At 38.8% G+C, this 16743-nt stretch overlaps 1 protein-coding gene across 5 annotated transcripts; it reads right to left on the bottom strand.

The window, feature by feature from the left end:
* Window positions 1–568: 568 nt before the first annotated feature.
* Window positions 569–16241, bottom strand: LOC127447225 (2-Hydroxyacid oxidase 2-like). 5 transcript variants are annotated; one of them, XM_051708917.1, is made up of 9 exons: window positions 16173–16198; window positions 11061–11159; window positions 10429–10581; window positions 4859–5010; window positions 2745–3028; window positions 2246–2467; window positions 1999–2157; window positions 1337–1406; window positions 569–1215 (listed from the first exon to the last, which is right to left on the bottom strand). In XM_051708917.1, exons 3-9 carry the CDS (start codon window positions 10557–10559, stop codon window positions 1160–1162), a joined length of 1074 nt encoding a protein of 357 aa, XP_051564877.1. In that variant the 5' UTR covers window positions 10560–10581; window positions 11061–11159; window positions 16173–16198; the 3' UTR covers window positions 569–1159. The 5 variants fall into 5 exon arrangements, with proteins under 5 accessions (XP_051564877.1, XP_051564878.1, XP_051564880.1 ...); XM_051708918.1 differs by lacking the exon at window positions 11061–11159 and having other exon boundaries at window positions 16173–16241; XM_051708920.1 differs by lacking the exons at window positions 11061–11159; window positions 16173–16198 and adding an exon at window positions 14977–15231.
* Window positions 16242–16743: the final 502 nt, after the last annotated feature.

Genomic DNA, 16743 nt, shown 5'->3' with positions numbered 1-16743 from the left:
CCCCTTTTGCAGTGACTTAAAAATCACTCTATGGCAACAGGTGGAAAAATACCAATACAAATTAGATCATAAATACAATTGTAAATATAAACATACTGTAATAATAATACAAATTGAAAAATAAACTATGACCATTATAGTTTAACACAAATCTCATATTTTTTTGTTTCATAAAATGGATTGTCAGGGACATCATTTGCTGTTCCACTATATTTTCAGAGTTTGGACATGGACTATTTTACCACCTGCTGGTGGAATATCCAAACTGCAAATGCAGGAAGTGAATTTAGAGTTTGCACCACTTCATTACCATACAATACATCCACAGTTTGTGCACATACACCAACAAATAGCGCAAATACTCCCAACCATGGCCACTTGCGCTTTGCGCTGGCATGAAAATTGCACTTAGAATTAACACTCTCATGAAAATTGAACAAGATGTAGTGCTATGCTTTGTGCAATCACAAAAAATAGAGTCCAAAGACATAATGATCTGTGGTCCTTCCTTTAACAGCCATCCAGACCCATACAAAAGCTAACACCATTGACAGAAAACAGCAGAAAGCCCAAGAGTATAGTATTTATTGTTTAGATAAATATTATTACTTCAGATACTGAATTAACATCAGCTGTCACCTATAGAGTCTCACAATGACTTGTTTTGCCACGCTAGATATTTCACTGAATTTTAACCCCAATATAAACAATGTTAAAGGAGTAGTTTACTCAGTTGGGTGAATTATCCCTTTAAATGTTCAATATTAATTCACCGTCAATTAAAAGGTCTCTCTGCTTCAAAACATGAAATGTTTTAATTCCTTTACATTCTTTGATATCTATTTGCATTACAGACAGACACAGTAAGTCCAGTGAATCAATCTCTCCCATACAGCATATGGAGTGCAAAAAGATAATTTACCAGACTAGTAATTTGTGGGGATTAGCCAGTCAGTTTGTCGGGTATTCTTAAAACAGCATTCACATTAAAAAATGCCATAAATTTGTCTGGAATTTTTAAACTGCTAATCAGATGTAGTAATCGAAATTAATTTGCAAAGCACTTCCACCACCAACAATGGTTTCATATACTTAGTGGATCTTTGTAGTGTTCTGTTATCAGTGGTAAAGTTGATATAACTATAGCTTTCTTTACTGTTCAAAGTTTAGAAAACTGAATGAGGTTCCTGTTGATCTCAGCAACACTTCTGCAACCTAGAACAATAAAACGAGTTTTGAGGTCAAGAGGAGAACGGTTTAACACAAAAACATTCTCTTTTTGTTGTATGAGATATGACATGCCACCGTTACACAGTGCATCGTACTGCAGACTAACCTGATAATGCCATGGATAAACGGAACTCATCATGTAGAATCTGCAAGACTTCTCTCACTCCTTCCTCCCCCTGGCAAAAACACTTATGAATATCTCATCTGCACCAAATATCATGCATGGTATCCAACAAAGGGTTGGTGGCAATTTTTTAATTTACTCAAATAGACAGGTAGCTGATGACAATTTTTAAGTTTTAGAAACAAAATGTCAAAAATCTGTGATAAATTGTCCAATATTTGGCCATTTTAAGATTATTGGCATTAGTAGGTAACTATGCCAGCTTGGTCGATTGACAGAAGTGTTAAAGGGATAGTTCGCCCAAAAATGATTCTACTTACCCATATGTTGTTCCAAACCTGTCATATGTGTTGACAGAATTTTCATTTTTACATTTTTAAGTCCCTTTAAATCTCCCTTGTGTCAGTTCCATAATTTACCAAGAGCCTGGTCAACGGATAGTGTACAATTTCTGTTTTCAATATTGTGTATAGAAAATATTTAATTTCAGCATATATGTGTAAATCTCACTTTTATATAATAATACAAATTAGCATCGAGTCGGTTATTGGCTACCCTGCTCTCTAGTTTTCGAATCGGCAATGGCCAAATCGTTTGACCACCGGTGAAAATACACACAAAAACACTGATTCACACACAGTTACCTTGTAAGCAAGTCCCCAGATTGCCGGTCTGCCAATAAACACACATTTGGCTCCCAAGGCTATAGCCTTCAGCACATCACTGCCCATACGGATCCCTCCGTCCATGTATACCTCAACACGGCCCTGCACTGTATCCACTATCTCAGGCAGACAATCTATCTGTGTGACACGCAAGGGCATGATGTAACTATACAGATGTTTTGAACTACATTTAGACTTTTACACAGACACGGATAAAGTCTCTTACTGTTGCAGGCCCTCCATCCAGTTGTCGGCCCCCATGATTGGACACAATAATACCCTGTACCCCATGCTCTACAGCCAGCTCTGCATCCTCTTTAGTGAGGATGCCCTTGATGATTATAGGCAGCCGTGTTAGAGACTGGAGCCAGCACACATCCTTCCAGCTGATTGATGGGTCCAAGGTGTTGGCTGGGGTGCCGTATTCCTCCTGGGAGCCTGCTTGCTGCTGTTGAGAAAGCCAGGGGGATTCATACAAAAGAGGATGGTTCTCACAAATGCAAATATTCAGCACATTACATGAGATGCACAGACACATTGAGCTGAAGTGCTTTACAAACAACATGGGTTTGAATCCAGCTTACAACATTTGCCGATCACCCTCCCCTGTTTTCTGTCTCCCCATCATTTCCTGTTGTTTTTCTATTGTACTATAAATGAAAAAGGCCAAAAAAAAAAAAAAAAAGAAAAAGAAAAAGAAAAGAGACAGAAAACTACTGTCTTACCTGGAACATCCCATCAAAATTCTTAAGCTTCAAGTGTGGTGGGAGCTTAAACTGGTTGCGGATATCATCACGCCGTTTGCCAGTGTAGGGCACGTCCACTGTAAGCACCAGAGCCTTGTAGCCAAGCGCTTCCACTCTGTGTACAATCTGCTCTGACAGCTTACGATCACGGTACAAGTACAGCTGGAACCAACGATAACCGTTGGGAGCTGCTGCACAGATCTCCTCCACTGAGCATGTGGAGTATGTGCTTGTTATGTAGCAGGTGTTCACTGCCTCAGTGGCTGGGAAATTAAAGAAGTGCAGAAAGCAGAGATAAGATTGAAAGACAAGTAATACTAGTAGCTTCAAACAGGTTTCTTCTTTTCCAAAGCTCTATCTAGTGGCTAATGTAGAAAATATCCTACAGTTGTACTTACATAACACATGAAATAATTAGTGCTGTCAGTTGATTAAAATGTTTAATCATGATTAATCCCATAATTTTTTTTTTTTTGTAGTTAATTGCAATTAATCACAGATTTTAAAAGTTCAGAAATTTGACTATATATACTTTTTTTCATCAAAATTCATTTATTTCCATCTTAGGAAAGAAAACAAAACAATATATAGCATTATAATGCTTTATTAACAGTTTACAAACAAAGCCTTCCACAATATAAAAATAGAAATGCACTAAAATATCACCAATTCAAGTAACATTAAATGTTTCCCAAAGTCTCAGTGGGAGTTTGAGTAATTGAAAGAACATGTCCACACATAGGTTGCAATTTTATTGCAATGGGCATTAAATCTCTTAAATTCTCCACAATATTAATCTACAGGTAGACTGTGGCTATCCGCTTTGTTACAGCAATTGTGAAGCTGCGTTCATAATTCATGTAAACGCCAGCATCGAGCGTTGCTTTGAACTCACCATGAAAAGCGCTTGCAAACAAACACGTCTCATTCTGTGTTTTAGTGATAATTAAGATTTGGTGTGCTTCTGTGGTAATTAAAATGCGCCTTACATAGGCTGAAAAATACTTGATTTCTATCACAAGTCCCATCTGGGCTTGTTTTGTACATCAAACAGCGCTAAGAGCTCATTTCTTCATTATTTTATCACTGACAGGGAAGCGCTGTCAGAGATTATTTTATTTACTGAAATAACAACCTCCACGGCTCTTTCATAGGAGAAAGTGTAACAGTCAACTAGCATATTATGACAGTACCCCCATAGAATGTTTATGCAGCCGCTGCGTTATGCTGTTTTATGCTAAGCTTGTAGGCTCAACTCTGGCACTGTTGTGTGTGGCTGTGTCTCATTTCGAATGCAACCTTCTTTTCCAGGAATTCAGAGGATGCAAGAGTTGCATCCTTAGTTGGCCCTCACAATCCACAATTCTTTGCTTCAGTTGAAACTTACATAATTTATTTGAAAAAATTACACCGATTTACCCAAAAAAATGATGTTCAAATGCAAGTAATGTTAATTCCCAAGTTGAAGTACCTCAGTAGGCGGGAGTAAAATATACAGTATAATGAGTAAAATTATAATAATATATAATGTAAAAGTATTATGAAGTAAATATAAAAGTACAGCCACAAAATCCATTTTCTTTTTTCTCTACGTCATTATTTTTCTCCTAAAGTTTACCTCAGAGATTCTTTTCTCACATGGAGCACTCGTGCAGGTTGAGAGCGAAGCGTGCTGTCATAGCAACCATTATACGTTCTGTTTCCGTTTGTCCTACGAATGGCGTATAGTTTAAACGAATTTAATTCGAAGTTGAGGACGCTCTGTATACCACTGCCTACAAAGGACATGTCCTACCTAGTACCAGCCTTCGGAATGAGACACAGCCTGTGTGTGTTTGTGGTGTGTGCATCAGTGCAAAGGTTCCTCCATTCACACCAGTGTTTATGCTGTATTAATGGTGAATATGTTAATCCCGATTAAGAAAAATGAACGCGTTAAACTTTTTAAATTAATTGCATGCATTAACGCGTTAATTCTGACAGCCCTAGAAATAATGCAACTTAAATCACGTCATTACACTTATTCAGGAGATGATTTCTGCTTCAAGTGTAGGCCCCTTTTTAGAAATAAGAGTCCAAAGTCCTACTCTCACCTTTGGCAGTGGCCAATTCTCCCTCATGCCATGCCAGACAGTGAAAGGCTGTGGGTGCAATTCCCACGGGGAAGCTTATCTCCATTCCCAGCACTGTGGTTCGAGTGTCACTGACCGACACATCCCGTAAGATCCGTGGCCTCAAGCGGATCCTGAAAGAGATAACAACATCTCTTTTACATTTTCATATTTTATTACATTATTACTTTAGTTTAAGGAATAGTTCATCCTAAAAGGAAAATTCTGTCATAATTTCCTCACCCTCATTTTGTTACAAACCTATATGACTCTCTTTCTTCTGTAGAAGACAAAAAGTTGATTTTGGATGAATATCCTAGGACACATTTGCCATATTATGATGAGGATTGGGGCTGTCAATCTCCAGAATTACTAATAAGCAATATAAAAGTATTATAAAAGTACCCCAAATGACTCATGCAAATGACTCATTTTTTCTGACAGTTTTGTGTGAGTAAAAGACCAAAATGTAAGTTGTTATCACAGATTTTTATATTATAGATCAGTGGGTGTTATCCACTAGGGTTGGGAACCGGGAACTGCTTCTGGTTCCATTTTTTTAAAATACCGGAATTGAACGATTTTCATGACTTTTGGTTCCGTTAACAGTTCTGAACATGCATTCCGCCGATGTGTACAGGACACTGTGCTAAAATACTCTGACGGTGTTTCCTGTGCTACCACTCAGCAGTGCACCAACACCACTTCTAATCAGCTGTGCGAACCACACAGTGCAGGCATTGTAGTCCGATTCAGGACCAAATGACTGTTATGAACCGGTTCATTCTAATCTACAGCGCAAAACATACACAACTTCCTTCCCAAACGAATGACTCTTACCAGTCGGTTCTTTTTAGTGAATCAAAAACTGGCAGAACTACAACTCATTAATTTCGTCATGTCTGAATCAAAATGAACCAAGAACTGTTACTGTGTTATGTGTACCTATGGCTTGTGAGACTTAAAGGGATAGTTCAGCCAAATAGTTAAGACTATTAAGTTAAGAATAGTTAAGATGAATCAGAATCGTCGTTAAATTCCATATGATTCCCACCCGTATTATCCGCTGATAATGTTCCCCTCTTGTGGACTGTTAACCGCTGTGACCGGATAATTGAATCAGTATATTGAACTTGAGAACTGGATCAGTCAGATTTGTGAATGAATCATTTAGACTCCACACGTCCGAATGTGCATACTTCTCTACTAACTGTATGCCAAAAGCAGTATGTCAGTTGAGCAGGGTTGTCCAAATCCTTCCTATTCATAAAACCATAGGCGAGAAATACCCGGATGACTTACTACATCTGGCGAGATTTCGAAGTGCTCATCTACAGGTGCATCTCAATAAATTAGAATGTCGTGGAAAAGTTCATTTATTTCAGTAATTCAACTCAAATTGTGAAACTCGTGTATTAAATAAATTCAATGCACACAGAATAAAGTAGTTTAAGTCTTTGGTTCTTTTAATTGTGATGATTTTGGCTCACATTTAACAAAAACCCACCAATTCACTATCTCAAAATATTAGAATATGGTGACATGCCAATCAGCTAATCAACTCAAAACACCTGCAAAGGTTTCCTGAGCCTTCAAAATGGTCTCTCAGTTTGGTTCACTAGGCTACACAATCATGGGGAAGACTGCTGATCTGACAGTTGTCCAGAAGACAATCATTGACACCCTTCACAAGGAGGGTAAGCCACAAACATTCATTGCCAAAGAAGCTGGCTGTTCACAGAGTGCTGTATCCAAGCATGTTAACAGAAAGTTGAGTGGAAGGAAAAAGTGTGGAAGAAAAAGATGAACAACCAACCGAGAGAACCGCAGCCTTATGAGGATTGTCAAGCAAAATCGATTCAAGAATTTGGGTGAACTTCACAAGGAATGGACTGAGGCTGGGGTCAAGGCATCAAGAGCCACCACACACAGACATGTCAAGAAATTTGGCTACAGTTGTCGTATTCCTCTTGTTAAGCCACTCCTGAACCACAGACAACATCAGAGGTGTCTTACCTGGGCTAAGGAGAAGAACTGGACTGTTGCCCAGTGTTCCAAAGTCCTCTTTTCAGATGAGAGCAAGTTTTGTATTTCATTTGGAAACCAAGGTCCTAGAGTCTGGAGGAAGGGTGGAGAAGCTCATAGCCCAAGTTGCTTGAAGTCCACTGTTAAGTTTCCACAGTCTGTGATGATTTGGGGTGCAATGTCATCTGCTGGTGTTGGTCCATTGTGTTTTTTGAAAACCAAAGTCACTGCACCCATTTACCAAGAAATTTTGGAGCACTTCATGCTTCCTTCTGCTGACCAGCTTTTTAAAGATGCTGATTTCATTTTCCAGCAGGATTTGGCACCTGCCCACACTGCCAAAAGCAGCAAAAGTTGGTTAAATTACCATGGTGTTGGTGTGCTTGACTGGCCAGCAAACTCACCAGACCTGAACCCCATAGAGAATCTATGGGGTATTATCAAGAGGAAAATGAGAAACGAGAGACCAAAAAATGCAGATGAGCTGAAGGCCACTGTCAAAGAAACCTGGGCTTCCATACCACCTCAGCAGTGCCACAAACTGATCACCTCCATGCCACGCTGAATTGAGGCAGTAATTAAAGCAAAAGGAGCCCCTACCAAGTATTGAGTACATATACAGTAAATGAACATACTTTCCAGAAGGCCAACAATTCACTAAAAATGTTTTTTTATTGGTCTTATGATGTATTCTAATTTTTTGAGATAGTGAATTGGTGGGTTTTTGTTAAATGTGAGCCAAAATCATCACAATTAAAAGAACCAAAGACTTAAACTACTTCAGTCTGTGTGCATTGAATTTATTTAATACACGAGTTTCACAATTTGAGTTGAATTACTGAAATAAATGAACTTTTCCACGACATTCTAATTTATTGAGATGCACCTGTACTAGAAATGTTACAGTCCCATAATAGCACAAGTGCTGAGGAGACATCATATTAAAATTGCTGAATTTAAAAGAAAAGGCACAGTGCTATATATACCAAGAAAGTTGTTTCAGAGTATTTTCAGCATTTGCTTTTACTGCATCATATATTCGGTAAGCTTGGGATCGAGGCCTTTTTCAAGCATCGATAATCGGAAGATTTTCACAATGGTTATCAATATATATATATTGGGATTTTTTTTCAGATATAAATTGGGCTGCTTGATGCACAATAGTGTTTGTCTTTTCAAACATATTTCTCAACACAACTTTGGTAAAGTGTGAATGGCAGGGTAAATTAAAGGGGGTTGCACACTGGACGCATCTGGCGGATGACATGGTGCATTCTAAAATTTGAATTTATTTTCTACAATGGTATGCACAAACTGGCAATGCTCAGCGACAAAATTCTGAAGTGCCACGGAGCGCAATTCACATAGTTTTGCATTAAATTCGACACAAATCATTACCAAAGGACAAATATTATTTACTCTAGCCATCACTGGATGATCTATTGTGAACATGTATCTTTCATATAGCCTACACAATGTATTTTCAGTTACAAGTATGTCGTTTTGTGGTTGGACAGCTTGAATGAAAGGCCTATTCAAGGCTACATCCAGAAAAATTGCATAATAAACATTTTCTAATCGTTCAGTTTGCGCAGTTACTGCAAACTCATCAACATTACTTTGTTCATTCTTGAAGTACCAAAACTTTCATAACTTTGAACTACCATCTCCTGTCCTGTGTGTATGTGCTTCAGTAAATGGTATATTGCCCTCTTGTGGTCTCCCAATGCTATTATGCCAGACTGTTCAACTGAGGCCAACTGAGTGAATTGGAAAGCACGCAAATTGGACTTCTAATTTAAATGTCGGCTAATTTTAATATATCGATGCCTCGAAAATATATCAATAAAATAACGTGCCGATCAATAATCGATATTTTATCACATCCCTAATATTCGGGTCATGGGACAATGACTGCGTTCACGTATGAAGTATGTCCGGGAATGTATAAATTCTACTTACAACATCTGCATACCTAAAAAACGTACTTTTTTAACAGTTGAGAAGTACATTCTTCATCAAATGCAGTACATACTCTGAGAGTGTGCAAATTTGAATGCAGTCCCTGTTTTGTGAATTGGATCAACCCATTTAAAGATCCAATTCAAAAGAATTATTTATTTATGAATAAGAATCTCATGAACACACCAATTAGTGCTATTGCAGATGTCAAGATTCTCATGTCTTAAATTTTGGTCTTTTACTCACATAAAGATATAATTTAGCTTCAGAAGATTTAGAATTTAACACACAAGTCATTTGGGCCACTTGTATGATACGTTTGTGGTGCTTTTTATCATTTTGGAGCTTGACAGTCCACTCTTCATTCACTCACATTATATAGACAAGAGTGGCTAAGGATATGCTTTTTTTTGCGCTCTAAATCCTCGTGGTGGCGTAGTAACTCGCCTCAATCCAGGTGGTGAAGGACGAATCTCTACATCTGAGATGTCAATCCGCGCATCTTATAACGTGGCTTGTTGAGCGTTACCACAGAGACCTAGCATGTGTGGAGGCTTCGCGCTATTCTCCGCGACATCCATGCACAACCCACCATGTGCCCCACCGAGAGCGAGAACCACGTTATAGCGACCACGAGGAGGTTAACCCAATGTGACTCTACCCAACCTAGCAGCCAGGACAATTGGTTACTTAGGAAGCCTGACTGGAGTCACTCAGAATGCCCTGGATTCGAACTCGCGACTCCAGGGGTGGTAGTCAGTGTCAACACTCACTGAGCTACCCAGGCCTCCGGCTTGGAAAGACATGAGGCCATCAGGCCGACCCCTAGCATTTCCACTTGAGCATGGACAGTGCTGGGTATTAACAGATTACATGTAATCTGGATTACATAATCAGATTACAAAATTCAAGTACTTGTAATTGGATTAAATTACATTTTAAAATACTTGTAATCAAAGTACAGTTAATTTTTATAGATTACATGATAACATATTAACAAGGCAACGGCAGTAAATTGTTTATAATTTACTGGTCATTTTCATATCAATATCATCATATTCTTACCCCGAAGTACAGTAGAAATGCACCTCAGCTTTAGAATAGGCTATGGACTATCAGTAAGCAGTAAGGGTTAGAAGTGTTTCAGTGTTTTTAGATGAAAGCTTTGACCTAGGAAATGTTGTTGCTGTTGATTTTATTGTCATTAATTAACTAACTAACCCCTAACCCTAACCCTAACGTGATTACAATTCAGTAATCCGGCCAGCACGGAGCATGGATTAGTACAGTACGATTACAAACCGTTCCCTGCCCGAATTTTTCAGCATGGTTAGCTAACCGTACTCAGGACAGAGAGAACCGTGCTGGTTGAACGGCTTTACTGACATGGCGACTCACTATTGGTAATTTGCCCAGTCAGTCCATTCTAATCCTGATTTCGCAGCACCACAACAAGCCTGGATTGCTACAGAATGGCACGATTTAGCAATGGTAACTAACTGTTCCGCCTAATGGTGGAAAGCACCATGGACCATATAAATTAAAAAATTTGTGCAACATAGTACCGTTTATAGGCCAGCAAGTTGTCATCTCTGGTACAACATTCATCAGCTCCAGCTGCATAATAGTCCCATGTAGTCTTTGAGAGATGCTGCTTAGCATACTCTTCAAAATCAGTCAGACAGACCATACTCATTTCTACACAATGGCCTTCGTCCCTGAAAACAAACCATCATGAAAAACAGATCATCATGACATCATCAGTAAGTACACAACAGATATTATATCAGCATTATCACATGATAAATTGTCCTTGTTGCATTGTTGATGAAGATGAGCATGTTTATATGCTTGGACAAAGATTTGATATAAATATCAAATTTGGGTCTACATAAGGTCTACAATTTTATCAAATTAAGTAGAGATAGATACATATTTATAAAAGTTGTTCCTTGATATTTTTCAAAGCCAAAATAATGCATTAGTTATAGTATTTATAAATGATTTACCAGTGAAATACTTTAACACACAAGATTACACCAGAGCAGAGCTCAAACCACTTAATCTTAATGCATTGAAGCAAAGAATCAAAATTCCATGGTTTAAGCATTGTTTTTTCAAAGATTTAGTCTAAATATTGCAGTTAAATAGTATCATGAAAAATCTACTCTAAAACACAAACGGAGGCCTCTTTTACCTTTGTTTTAATGGTCAGAACACTGACTGCTCCCGTGCTTTCTGCCAACTACCTTTGGTATGCTAAACGTTTTGAGCAAACACTGATTAACATAAAAGTCTGGATGGAAAGGATGGAAGCACAAAAGTGGGCTGAGATTAACTTTTGAACTATAACTAAGAGCAAGTATTTAGCTCTTAGAAGACACTGCATTCAAATACTGAGATCATATCATTACACAGTGCAATGTGCTAAATTTGAATGTATATTTATACTACTGTTTAGAAAATCATAATTTTCAATGCTTCTCAATGAATTTACTTTTCATACACTACTAGTTTAAGTTAATAATTAAAAGCTAAAAATGTGTTCCTCTCGTCATCAAAAACTCCTGACCTATGGACTCAATCCAGTATTAAAGGGACAGTTCACAGAAAAATGAAAAATCTCTCATCAATTACTCAGCCTCATGCCATCCCAGATGTGTATGTCTTTCTTTCTTCTGCAGAACACAAACAAATATTTTTTTAGATGAATCTCTCAGCTCTGTAGGTCAATATAATGCAAGTGAATGGTGGACATAACTTTGAAGGTCCAAAAAGCACATAAAGGCAGCACAAAAGCAATCCATTTATCTTCGGAAGCCATATGACAGGTGTGGGTGAGAAACAGATCAATATTTGACTCCTTTTTTACTCTAAATCTTCACTTTCACATTCTTCTTCTTTTGTTTTTGTCGATTCACATTCTTTGTGCATATCGCCGCCTACTGGGCAGGGACTAGGAATAGATATTGATCTATTTCTCACCCACACCTATCATATCGCTTCTGAGGACATTGATTTAACCACTGGAGTCGAATGGATTATTTTATGCTGCCTTTATATACTTTTTGACCTTAAAATTTCTGGCCACCATTTACTTGCATTGTATGGACCTACAGAGCTGAAATATTCTTCTAAAAATCATTGTTTGTGTTCAAAATCATTGTTTGTGTTCAGAAGAAAGAAACTCATACACATCTGGGATGGCATGAGGGTGAATTAATGATGAGAGAATTTTCATTTTTTTGGGTGAACTACCCACTGTTTTCAAAGGACTGAAGCAACCCAATGGTTCGCCATCTAATCAGTACTATAGCCATCTATGCATATGATTCTGAAAACACCCAAGACAACCATAGAGACATGTACAAGTAATCCTCTACATTTTAAAGCATAGAAATATTGGAGTGAATTACTCACCTGTCTGGTAAACAGCATCGTCCATCTAACCAAAATCTCTGGCCTGATATGGTCTAATATGAAGCCAATTTTTTTTTATGTACTGTAGCTTTGCTTTTGTGTAAGTATACGTATAAAATACACTCAGTGAATGTGACCTGAGGCTGGCCCCTGCTTTTTATTGTGTTTTCAGTGGCTGGAAATGTGCTGAATGGCCATACTGACCACCATAGAATAAAACTCAGGTGCACATGTATAGTGTGCTGCCTCCCTCACAGTTCTCTATATTGCAGAAAGCACCTGCTCTGTTTACCCAGTCAATGAGATTGCATAAATTCCTATTAGTGTCACATCGTCCTTCGTCATCATCATCATCGTCCGTCGTCATCGTCCTTATGTTTGCAAAGACTTTTATGTTGACATTCTCAATGGACTCTTAATTTAAAATGTATTTTTGCTTTCGTCATGTCTGGTTTCGTGGATCCCTTCCTCATTGTTTTCAGCTATGTCTAGTTTAGCTAATTAGTCCGTGTGTATTTATACCTTCATGTTTCACTTGTTCCTCTTTGGTCCTTGTTTGTATGCAGAGCGTAGTAAGCCAGCATACTGCTGTTAAGTTTATGTTTACCTTCATAGTTGTATTCTCTTCTCTTCAATTGTTTATTATTAAAAGTTCTGCATTTGGATTCTCACTCTCTTGTCTCATCACTGCACAAACCGTGACAGAAGAACCAACCATATTATGGATCCAGCAGAATGGATTGAGAGATTGTCCCAAGGGTCCACTTCTGCAGCTGAGTACTGCCTCAAATTCTGGAGTCTGGCCACCCAATTGAACTGGTGTGAGAGATCCCTCAGAACTATGTTCTGGTTGGGACTCAATGCCGGGTGAGGAAACTGGTCGCTTTGGACTGATTGTTTGACTCTTCAGGATTTTATCTCCGAAATCGTAAGGGCAGACCTTCTGCTAACAGCTCTGGTGGCTCTGGAGACCTCCTCAATGGAGGCCTCTCTGCTCTCAGCTCCGGTGGACCAGGAGACCCCCTCAACACTTTCAGCCATGGAGGCCAATCCCCTGCTGTTGCCAGCGCCTGAAGCCTGCCACGGTCAACGAGCCAGCGCCTGAAGCCTGCCACGGTCAACGAGCCAGCGCCTGAAGCCTGCCACGGTCAACGAGACAGCCACTTCCTGTGCCCACGGCCATGGAGACCGTTTCCCAGTCGCTGCCAGCGCTCCTGACCACAGAGGCTGCCCCCAAGCCTTTCCAGTTCCCCGAGATTCTGTCTCCCACGGAACCGCCCTCCGAGCCTTCCACGGCGCTGCCCCCTGAGACTCTTCTTTCAGTGGCTCCGCCCACTTCAGATACTCCTCCAGTGCTGAGCCTCCTGTGGCTTCGTCTCCTGAGCCACCTACTACTTGGCTGCCTGTGTCTCCGCCCCCGTGGCTCCGCCTCCTGCGACGTCATTCCCTGAGACTCCTGCGGCACTGCCCCTGAACCTCCTGCGGCTCAGCCTCGAGCCTCCATCTCCTGCGGATCCACCCCCCTGAGCCCTTGCCTCCTGCAGTTCCGTCTCCTGAGCCTCCATCCCTGGCAGCTCTTCCCTCAGAGTCTCTACCTTCAGCACCTCCGTCTCCTGTGGCTATGCCTCCTGACCCTCTGCCAGTTCTGTCCTGGTCTCCTGATCCTCCGCCAGTTCCCTTCCTGGAGCCGCCTCCCAAACCTCTGGACCCCGCTCTCTTCCTGGAGCCACTTCCCTGGCCACTGGCCCCACCTTGGACTATCATTTTTCTTTTTTGGGCTTCAGGAGCTGCCCTTTAAGGGGGGTTCTGTCACATCATCCTTCATCGTCATCATCATTGTCCGTCGTCATCGTCCTTATGTTTGCAAAGACTTCTGTTGACATTCTCAGTGGACTCTTAATTTTAAATGTATTTTTGCCTTCGTCATGTCTGGTTTCCTGGTTCCCTTCCTCATTGTTTTCAGCTGTGTCTAGTTTAGCCCATTAGTCCGTATTTATACCCTCCATGTTTCTCTTGTTCCTCGTTGGTTCTTGTTTGTATGTATAGCGTCGTAAGCCAGCACACTGCTGTTCAGTTTGTTTAACTTCACAGCTGTATTCTCCTCTTTTGTTTATTTTTAAGTTCTGCATTTGGATCCTCACTCTCTCACCTCATCACTGCACAAACTGTGACAATTAGTGTGAGAATCTGTTGTTCAAATGAAATAATCTAAACATAATTTTTGGGAGGATGCCAAATTGATCCATTTGTTTAACAAAAAATCAGGGGCACCATGACTGAATTGAGTCAACTACTGTAACAGTAATTCAAGGCCAGGGCAGTGAATTCACAATATAGACAATTCCGCAATCTTAAATGCCATTAAACTGAGGCAACCAGTGCCTAGGTTACAGAACAGTGCCAAGTACCTGCATGCAATAAGTAAATTCACCTAGTTTAACCAGGGGCATAGGAACGATCAGCTGAACTTTTAAGAAAATCTGTATTTTTTTTTTTTTTTTATATATCAGAACTTTAATAATTAGAACTAAAATGTAGAAACTTTTTCATAAAAATAGAAAATATCAATAAACTGAATTATTATATAATTTAATGACTGTCAAACTATTCCAGTTAGTCAGAACCAAAGAATCAAAGAATAAACAAACAAACAAAAAAATAATTCCTTAATGCTTGTGTCAAATATGACTTACCTTAAAGATTTCAGAAGCTTGTCTCACCTCTCTAGCTACACTGTTGACTTGGTTACTTATATTTTATTTCTTTTTTTTTTTTTTCTAAAGTAGATATGCCACAAACATTGCCATTACCATTAATATAAATTCAAAATAATTGCCAAACAAAAAACATGGAAAAGTCAAAGAACAAAGTCATTGTTTATGTGTATACCAGGGGTGCTCAAACATCTAAATCAAATCTACTTTTTCATAGTGTTATTATAGCAAGATCTACCAAACACTATATATACATAGTTGGTAGATAAATTTGACAATTCTCTATACCCATTTTGATACCACAACCAATAATAATACTTATTTTTGAATTATGTAAGCATTGTTTCAAGTAATATAAAAGTAATAAATAGAAACAAATTAAAAACAACAAATTAAGAAAACAGTGCTTTTTTAAAAGTTTAAAACAAATAACAGCAGCAGCCTATCAAGTATTCAAGTAAACATTCAGAATGGAATTAAATGTAACATAAAACTACTAGCTACTGGTCTTTACTGTTCGATTATATTTCATGAATACTTTTTAAAGCTACTAAGTTTATCAAGCCAAGAGCAGTGAGTGGTTTATTTGTTTTGTTGTTTGATTAATATTAACGACATACTTATCTGCATCAGGTCTAGGTTACATTTGGATACAAATCCGATTATTTTGTTGCACTGTTAATGTTCACTTAAGACATTACTGACTGTACATAATACCTCCTCAAGATTAGATTTTTTAGGTCATTTAGGCACGTATCCGCAAACACACACATAGGCTGCCTGTCAGTCAAAAAGCGCACGGTTACAGTAGCGAGGAAATAAAAAGTAAATCTTTAATATTTTTATTTGTGTCTTTTCTCTATCCTCTTTTCCTCTTGACCTGTTATCGAGATCGACCAGTGGTTCTTTTGTTATCGACTGGTTGATCGCGATCAACGTAATGAGCACCCCTGATGTATATACTATGACATTAGATTATTATTATTGTAATACAGGACTCTATAAAATAAATCCCAAATGTCTGTCCCCTTCAGTTTTGGAGGTTGTACATGAGAGATTATTGGTCATTCAGTTTTTCAGTGAAAAAGACTAACAATAAATAAGTCAGAGATATAAAACTCGCTAAAAGTTCCCAAAATGTATAATGTTTTCAATACATTAACAACATATCTTACAATAGTCTATGATGACTTCCTTGTTTGCTCACGTCTCGACTCTTGACTCATGTAGATTGGCTGCCTGGCTTTTGGGCTCATTAATATTAATTACGTTTTCTGCCTTCACTCAAACGGATTTGCTGAATCAAAACGTGGACTGTGACATAACCAATGGGATTAGCGCTTTTGAGTTAGTTCCGCCCACTGCTGAAGCAACCAGCAGGCAGAGGCTTCCCCTGGGTCTAAAAGGCTTCGTTTTAGGCGAACGGATGCACTTTTCCCCCTTGCACTACAATTATGCAAAATAAGTGAGGGGGACATGGTTCCTACGACCCAGACGATTCTGTGACCAGGGTGACTTGACTCCCTTTCTCGCAGACATTACTTTAGAATAAATGCAAGGGGATTATGTAATCACATACGGTTACATGGTTCCTTATATAAGATATATAAGGCATCTGAGGTACTGTATATAATTTATTAAAAATAACAAATTGTTATGTAATAAATCAGAGATATATCAACTGCCATCTATTTTTCTTTATATATATATATATATATATATACACACACACACACACACACACAA

This window comes from Myxocyprinus asiaticus, chromosome 10, assembly GCF_019703515.2.
Source record: "Myxocyprinus asiaticus isolate MX2 ecotype Aquarium Trade chromosome 10, UBuf_Myxa_2, whole genome shotgun sequence".
Classification (NCBI taxonomy): Eukaryota; Metazoa; Chordata; class Actinopteri; order Cypriniformes; family Catostomidae; genus Myxocyprinus; species Myxocyprinus asiaticus.
Note: the sequence above shows the minus strand (reverse complement) of the source record. Positions and strands in the feature narration are given on the sequence as shown.